Here is a 9,279-nt window from a genome sequence, read left to right on the forward strand (position 1 = left end):
ACTAACCAATCGAGTTCTGGTAAACGTGGGTTCGTTCAGACGTGGTGCTTGCTTGGTAGAATGCGACTCGCATTGCATCTCTGCCTGTCGGAGATTTTTTTTCTTTTTTAAATCTTCAGCTGTCTCTAACCAGTAACCAGACACTGAGTGTCTGACACGTTTTTGCTGTATTTCATAAAAACATAAAGTTAGTAAGCTAGTGTTATAAATATTACAAATTAATTATTAAGCTACACACACACACACTCACACACACACCTGGTGTGGAAAAAAAAATAAAAAAAATATCACACTGATCATAAAAAAAATAAAAGTTAAAAAAGAAAGTTATGTTGTTCATTACATTTTACTTCATAATTGCACTGCATTGTTTTGTTTTGCTTGTTGCAAAACTTGTTCTGTAATATAGTTTGTTTGCTATCGTATAATTCATATGGTTAACAGATACAGATAATGCTGTACTCGCTCATCCCTAATAGTTACTAAATAATATATTTAGCAAAATCTGTGACTGATTATTGTTGTGGAAGTTTTTGAGAAAATAAAAATAGCACACTGTTCAGAACGAGCATGAGTAAAAAGGTTCACAATGTATTTGTGCTGCTGCACAGCAGGACCCAGCGCTCCTCGTGTATCATGAGAGAGGAAGGGCCTAGAACATTTATTACACTGAGGTTATATAGGAATGATTTATTGGCAGTCAACAGAAGAAAGGAAAACATCAGCAATCATTGGCTAGATGCACAACGCTCGATCATCTACTGATCAGGATCTTACCAAGGTCTGCCTAAGTTGTTTATGAGTTGTTTATGGGGATGGAGGGATGAGTAACAGAATAAAAGATGGTGTGTGTCTGTGAGGATCAACAAATCAACCCCAATCCTGTCACAAAAAAGAATGTCACTATACAACCAAGTCAAAATGAACAAAGATCATTTATTCCCAAACATGAAGTGCAGGAGGGTTTGAAGACTTCAAGAGGGGGATCAGGACAAAACAATAAGCAGAACCCATCTAACTCATTTAGGGAGAAACTAAATAAGCTACAAAAGAAAATAAAAAACAAAGATTACAACACAATACACAATACACTAACTCCATTACTAACATAAACAGGAGAAAACAAGATCCAAAAGAAATGGCACCCCTTCCCTACTAACCCCTCTCCAAATTAACAATAGAACTGAACAAATAAAGAATGAAAAACTGTAACAAATATTAACTTACAACCAAAAGAAAAACTTCCTGTTACAGAGATGTCAATTCCAACAACAGAAAGAATAACAAAATATCAAACAAACTCAATCAAAGTACAATCACTAAACAGTAAATACAAACTTCTGGGAGAGATTTAAAGCGCCTGTCAAAAACAGCTCACTCTCTCACACAACTAACCACACCAGCACCCACCCAACCACCCACACACAACTAGCAGGACAATGCTGTTTAAATAAACTCTGCATCCTCTCATCATCCAAACAGAGCTGATGTTCAATCAGTGATGTCAGATGGCAACCATTTTTCACTGAAATATTCATAAATCTATTCTACAAAAATAACATTTTTACACTAACAATAACTGACACCCCAACAAGTGCCTTTACACAGTTTAGGAAAACTTGTAGACATTCTGGTCTGTGATTTTCACACCTAAACTACAGATGCAGTTTACTCTATTTACACCATTTATCAACAATGTGTAACATTTTCTTTTCTAGTTTCTCATGACTCCAGGAGTCTCCTGTCTAAAGATCTGCTGCTGTGTCCGATCTGTGTGGATGTGCTCACTGATCCAGTCACCACTCCGTGTGGACACAACCTCTGTAAGAGCTGCCTTACACAGTGCTGGGACATGAATCAACACTGTCGCTGTCCATTATGTAACAAGAAATTCACCAAGAGACCTGAACTGAAGATTAATACAACACTGAGAGAGGTTGCAGATCGATTCAAGAAGAAAAGTGGTTCTGACAAACCTGAGGTTCTTTGTGATGCCTGCAGTGGAGAGAAACTGAAGGCCCTAAAATCCTGTCTGGATTGTGGACTGAGTTTCTGTAAAATTCATTTAGAGCCACATTATCATGTTCCAAAACTTAAGAAACACAAACTAATAAACCCTGTGGAGAACCTGGAGGCCAACATATGCCAGAAACATGAGAGAGCTCTGGAGCTGTTCTGTAGAGATGATCAGAAGTGTGTGTGTCAGTTCTGTATTGAGACAGATCACAAGAATCATGACACTGTTCCTATAGAGGAGGAGAGCAGAGAGAGGAAGGTGCACTGATTAACTTCCAGTAGAATATCAGATAGGAAGATTGTGATTTAAATTTAAATTTAGCCAAATTACTTTTTTTTAATAAAATTATTTATCTTCTGCTCTGTCCTCAGACTAAGCTGGTGGAAACACAGACTGATGTGCAGCAGATGATTCAGGACCGACTGAAGAAGATAAAAGAGATCAAACACTCAGTAGAACAAAGCAAAGTGTGTACAAACATGACATGAGTTAATATCTGATAGATTCAGTAGTTTTATTCTTATTTGTAGAAATGAACAAAGTTCACTATCAGTGTTATCTGATGGAAGTGAAAATGTGTTCCTCCTTTAGAGAAGCACAGAGAAAGAGAAAGCAGACATTGTTGAAGTCTTCACTGCTCTGATTCACTCCATTGAGAGAAGTCAGGCTGAGCTGCCGGAGATGATGGAGGAGAAGCAGAAAGCAGCAGAGAGGAAGGCTGAAGGACTCATTAAAGAGCTGGAGCAGGAAATCAGTGTGCTAAAGAGGAGAGACAGGGAGCTGGAGCGGCTCTCACACACTGAGGAGCATCTCCACCTCCTACAGGTCAGTGTTCCTCTCTCTGCTCACTGACAATGCAGAACATCACAGAACAACACTAACCATGCTGAGGGATTTCTCCTCTCTCCTGCTCTACTGTAGATTTACTCCTACATGTGCAGCCCTCCACACACCAAGAACTGGACTGAGATCAGCATTAACACTGATATGAGTGTGGACACTGTGAGGACAGCTCTGTCTCAGCTTCAGCAGACTCTGAATGAGAAACTCACTAAATCAGTCAATGACAAGTTAAAGAAAACAGGTGAGAAATTATTTTGTACTTTAGATTTGATAAAAAAGTCTCTAATAATAGACAAAAGTAGATGTTTTGCAAAATCTAAATGTTAAATACCAATAACTGATCTGAAATCTAATGACAGTGATGTTTTGTTGTAATTAGTTTCCACAGAACTGAAGAGGATTCAGCAGTATGCAGGTACAGTGAGCTTTCTGATTTCCTCTCATATTAAAATGTACATATCAGCATTACACCACTGCATCAGCAGACTTATTTTCATCTGTAGATCTCTCCAGATAAAAGGAGTATTAAAGTGTCTCATTATCCTCCTCACTATAGCTCCTTATTACTGTCATGCACTAAAGCCCTTAAACCCTTTTCTACTTTAGAAACACTGATCATCTTCTTACATTTCACTAATAAAATAATGCAGGAACAGATGTATGTTTGTACAGAGATTAAATTTATACCTTTTTAACTGCATGCTAAAAGATGGATTTCTTTGACTATCAGTGGTAAATGTAATCTTTATGCTGTCCAAAAGGTGAGAGTTTCAAAGTCATGCAGTTAGAAAAGAGTTTTTACACCATGCAGTGTTTCTGTCATTTACAGATAAGCTTGAACATAAAAGTCATGAATGTATTCTACAAAAATATATTTTTTACACTAACACTAACTGACACCCTAAACAAGTGTCTTTGATAAATTATTTTTTTGTACCAGTTAAAGAAAACGTGTAGAAATTCAGGCCTGTGTTTTTCAGACCTAAACTACAGACACAGTTTACTGTATAGAGACAATTACTGAACTATTTTGTCCATCTGTATCAAGATTTTTCTTTAAATGTGTTTCTCTTATGTTCTGTGTCTCTTTCTGTCTTTCCTGAGTGATAAAAATCACAAACACAAATATATCACTAAAGTAAAGATTCAAAAGGAAAATATTTTATATTTCTCATCAGAATCAGGAAAATCTCCATATGTTCTCACTAATGACAGAGAGAGAGAGAGAGAGAGAGAGAGAGAGAGAGACTGTGTGTTTGGGAATGCGTTGTGTGGGTGTGTGTGTGTGTGTGTGTGTGTGTGTGTGTGTGTGTAAATGAGTATATCTGCTTATGGTGGTGTGAGTTATGATTTCTTCAATCTTCATCATTTACCCAAACATCTACCTTTTAGTGTAAAACTCTACAAAACAAACAAGTAAACTAACAAATAACTAACAAACTTGAGAGGAAACATTTAAAATGTGATTATTCAGTATCCTATCAGGTAACACAATACATGTCAAGCTCATCAACATTTCACTGAATTCATATGGATCATTTTATTCTCACAAAACACAGAAACAAGGCATTATGTATTTGAACAAGCTACAGTAAGTTCAGAAGTACAGCCTCTAGGAAAATCCACTGGTGTCCCAGGGGCAGAAACCAGGGGTGTAGATTCTCCTCTGTCTTCATCATATACATAGTAAAATGTTCAAATCTCACTATATAAGAAGAAGCAGCACCTCTGGAGCAGAGGGCCTTTTGCTCAGGGGCCCAGCAGGGGCAGCTTTAACCCCAATCCTCTGCTCATCAACACAGATACTTAACCACTTTAACTACCACTGCCCCAAAGAAATAACACTAAATAACAAACAAATAAATAAATAAATGATGTTTATATGTTATAATCAGTTACAGACTGCCTTCATTTGGACTTATGCTCTGTATAATATTTTTAATGAAACAATCATAAATGCTTGTGGACAACAGATAGATTAGACATGAATTGATGGACTGAATCAGTAGATTGAATGCTGATCAGTAGACTGAATGCTAGATAAAATGATGGGAATTATGTAGAGACACTGTAAATCTTACAAAGCTAATTTTATTTCAATTAATTTATTTTAATGTAAAAAATGTCTGGAAGCAAATTCATTCACACCAAATTTATTTATTAAATGTGATGATTTGTAAAACCATAAATAGTATGAGTCACATAAACACAGGAGAAATTATTTTTTTATAAAGTAACTGGTAGAAGCTCTAGTGCAGAGATATTATTGTTGATGACGGCTAACTGGAAGTAAACGTTACACTAGTAACTCTACTCTATCAGAAGGGAATGTTGTTGTTTTGCTGGACAAAGAAGGCTGAGAGATTTATAATCATACAGTTTAAAAAGACTATAAAAACATACAGTTTCTCTCAATCACTTGAGAGTCCCATGTTTTATTTCTAAATGTAAAACCTACCAGATATTTATCACTAGAGACACATTTTTTACCTAAAATGTTTTTCTCTCATGTTCTGTGACTCTTTCTGTGTATTTCCTGAAAAACAAAAATTACAAACACAAATTAATCACTAAAATTTCAGAAGCAACTTTTTTATATTTCGTGTCTGTAACAGACTCCTATTATAAACTGTATTTTAGAAATTTCAATGAAATAAAATTTAAAACATCTTCTACAAATCCTTTTATAAATCAATAATGAATATGATCCACTGGATGATGTAATATTTTTTACATGTTTACTCATATCACACACTGTGTTTCTCTCAGTGGATGTGACTCTGGATCCTGATACAGCAAATCCATATCTCATCCTGTCTGCTGATGGAAAACAAGTGACACATGGAGACAAAAGACAGAATCTCCCTGATACACCACAGAGGTTTTATCGGTATATCTGTGTTCTGGGAAAGCAGGGTTTCTCCTCAGGGAGATTTTATTATGAGGTGCAGGTCAGAGGGAAAACTGGCTGGATATTAGGAGTCGCGAGAGAGAACATTAACAGGAAGGGGAAGATTACACTGACTCCTCAGAATGGATTCTGGACTGTGTTACTGAGGAATGAGAATCAGTATGATGCTTGTGAAGGTCCCTCTGTCCCCCTCACACTGAGAGAGAAGGTGGAGGTGGTGGGGGTGTTTGTGGATTATGAGAAGGGTCTGGTCTCCTTTTATGATGTGAAGTCCAGAGCTCATATCTACTCTTTCACTGGTCAGACTTTCACTGAGAAACTCTATCCATTCTTCTATCCGTGTTTAAATGAAGGAGGTAAAAATTCAGCACCACTGATCATCTCTCCTGTATTTAACACTGAATAAATTTAAACCTCACAAATTTGATCATCAGATGGTAAGAGTAAAAAGAATTTGTTTACTTTCTTTGGTTAGATTTTAGAAACACATACTGTATATCATTTTAAAATGCTGTACCTATTATTTTAATACCTGGTTTTAATTGTAATCCTACAGTCTGTTTATTATGAATATGTGACATTATGACTGTGGAACTTTGTCATTACAAATGACATGTTAAACTATTTATCTAGCAATCGGGATATTTTGTGTTTGTTTTTTGTTTATGGGAATGTATTTTATTTCGCTGTGCTTGTGTGTTTTTTGTTACATTATAAATAGTTGGAGTAATTCATAGTTTATTTATAAGATGAAAAAATTTGATGTTATTCCATGATGCTATGGGACAACAATCAGCATGACTCAATAACTATATAAATAAATAAATAAAATAAATAAATATAAGTATTGAAATAATTCAAATAAATTAGGTTAACTGATAATACTAATAATCATCATTAGCTTAGCTCTGGTGCAAAGCTTAGTTCTCCTTCCAACCCAGTCTCACGGCAGTTCGTGTACACTGACTGAAACATGTGCAGGTTATTCATGCTGTTATAGAAATTAAAACCCATCAGTACTCTTGATTAGTCTGGAGAAGATTACTTTAGACACACAGTCTGTATTTTGAGCAATTTTGTTTTTTCGGCTCAGGTATATTGCCATTTTTGCCTGAGCAAAGATAAAATTGATCAGTTGGCACCTGAACCGGTTTCTCCTGACATATGTAAAACCAAGAATAAAACACTGAAAAGTAAAATCAACATTAAAAGACCTTAAGAAGCTCTGTAAAAACACAAAGAAAGACTGTAACCTGGAGCAGTGAATAAAAGCATGAACAACAGTTTGTCTCTGTGAACAGAAAAGACAGTCGTGTGTAACATCAGGGTTTAAAATGGAGATAAAAGAGTTCACAGAGAGAATACAATGTAAAATCCTCCACTGGAGCTCGGCAGCTTTTGGGTTAACGGTGGTTTGTACAGTGTCTCCACTCTGGTTTAATATCATCATTAAAACCAAGTACATTTCTCCATGGGGTGTCTACCCTCCCACTCAGTTTCTTCTTATTTAAAACCTTAAATAAATAATAATACAAAGTTTTAAAGTAAATAAAATAAAAAGTCAGGAGAGACCAGGGAAGTCAAGATACAGTATGTTCAGCCATAAGTTCCACACAGAGGTGAAATACATCCTCATCACAAGGGTAGTCCTTAAATAAACAGTCTTCTCTGTAAATGACCAGTTTTGTTTGATCAACTGGATGGAAGAAATTCTGCACTCCATATAAATTGGGAACAGCAAAGCGAAGGTCGACCACTGGCAGCATGTGGGCTGTGAGTTGTCTGTATCCTGTGGCAATTCCAAGCACTTACTCTTTCAACAAGAACCTTCATAATAGAAACAAATAAGGAAAATTCCTATTATCTTACGGTAAAGTGTCTGAGTCAGAAGAAAACAGAAGAAACACCAGTATAACACCTACTTTACAACACTGAGAAGAAGCAGCGTCATCTGAAAAGAGTAACATCGACACACACACACAAATGTGAACACAAATGTTAATCAAATTAATAAACTAAGTGAGAGAGGTAAATGTCACACTTTCGATAGTAGACGATAGTAGACGGCTATACAGTATTACATACTGACTACGGCCCCAGACTGACATACACACACACACACAAAGGTCTGACTTCAAAGGACAATTCAAATAGGCAAGGTGGAAGCTCCTGTGAAGATGAGGAGCCTTGTTAACTATCACCCTAGAATCCTAGGGACCACTGGCATCTTCATGATCTGCCTGTTAATAAAAGAGAATTCAGAAAAAACTCCAGAAAATCCCACTTCTATTAGAAGCTGCAGAGATGTGTAGGAAAACACTTACTGGAAACTCACCAATTACACTGTCAAAATGATCACAAATGAGTCATGTTATGTGTGCATGATGGTCCCCACATCTGCAAGCAAACACAATGATTCCCATGAAAAGTAATGGTAGTGAACTGAAGGCCATAGCCCAATACTGTAAAAGTTCTTACTGCATGTTTAAGAAGGATGCGTATGGAGTGCAGAATTGTACCCATTTAAGTCTGGTGATAAATTCACCAGCCTTCCTATGGTGTGAAGACGGAGGACCTGGGAGGACTGGTTTAACTAATGCCACTATATGTCTACGGACTCTAATGAGTGTGTTGAAACGAACACCCAAGGTAAATCAAACGAGAATTAACACATTCATTATATAGCCTCCTCCTAAATTAAACTACACACACTGTTTTGTAGGAACAGGAAACATACCATTAGGTAATATCGCCAGCCAGAGATGCACTCACTTATATTACCCATATTCGGATGACGGGACCTGCCTACAGGCAGAGTGTTCCTTTATTCATCCATCTGACACCGGAACACTACTCAGGGCTGACGATTGGTATTGGGTCTGTGGTAAAAATGTGTATTTGGCCTTACCCCGTAACTGGTGGGGAGTGTGTACTTGAGCAAGGTTTAAGTACCCTGGTGTGGTCATACTTCACTCACACTCACCCATAAAGCGGGCCAAAAGAGACATTTCCCGATGATGATTTTCCCCCGCCAGAACATAGACTAAAAAGTAAACTAAGTAAATTCTTTGATTCCATCTTCCCACAATATAGGATGACTCAGGTGTGGAATCAACTAGAAGTCATACATTATCTGCTTATATTAACTCTACTAATCGGGCAGCAGAGGGTATCAAACAAGAACTCGCCGCCCTTAGATTGACTACAACACAAAATAGAATAGCCTTAGATGTTTTATTAGCTAAAGAGGGAGGGGTATGTGCCATGATAGGAGATCAATGTTGCACCTTCATTCCCTCTAATGATGACGATCATGGGTCTATCTCTGATGCACTGTATGATATGCATAAAGTAGCAAACCAAATGAAACAAGATGAACACAGAGATCATAGTTGGGGACTTTGTTTGGACAGTGGACTCCCTATCTATCAATAATAATCCCAGTGAGTGTGGTAGTGATCTTATTATGTTTGTTTGGCCCTTGTGCATATAAATGCGTCCATCACAT

The 9,279-nt window shown here is 36.9% G+C and overlaps 1 protein-coding gene across 1 annotated transcript in view; it reads left to right on the forward strand.

Moving 5' to 3' along the window:
- Positions 1-6,182, forward strand: part of LOC132859441 (zinc-binding protein A33-like) — a 13,088-nt gene extending 6,906 nt beyond the window's left edge. Inside the window, exons 3-8 of the mRNA XM_060890187.1 lie at positions 1,735-2,275; positions 2,389-2,486; positions 2,611-2,842; positions 2,939-3,101; positions 3,240-3,275; positions 5,630-6,182. Of these exons, the coding sequence (XP_060746170.1) occupies positions 1,735-2,275; positions 2,389-2,486; positions 2,611-2,842; positions 2,939-3,101; positions 3,240-3,275; positions 5,630-6,177 (1,618 nt within the window). The 3' untranslated portion in view covers positions 6,178-6,182. The remainder of the gene's footprint in view (positions 1-1,734; positions 2,276-2,388; positions 2,487-2,610; positions 2,843-2,938; positions 3,102-3,239; positions 3,276-5,629) is intronic.
- The last annotated feature ends 3,097 nt before the right edge of the window (positions 6,183-9,279 follow it).

The sequence above is a fragment of the Tachysurus vachellii genome, chromosome 16 (assembly GCF_030014155.1).
Source record: "Tachysurus vachellii isolate PV-2020 chromosome 16, HZAU_Pvac_v1, whole genome shotgun sequence".
In the NCBI taxonomy this organism is placed as follows: Eukaryota; Metazoa; Chordata; class Actinopteri; order Siluriformes; family Bagridae; genus Tachysurus; species Tachysurus vachellii.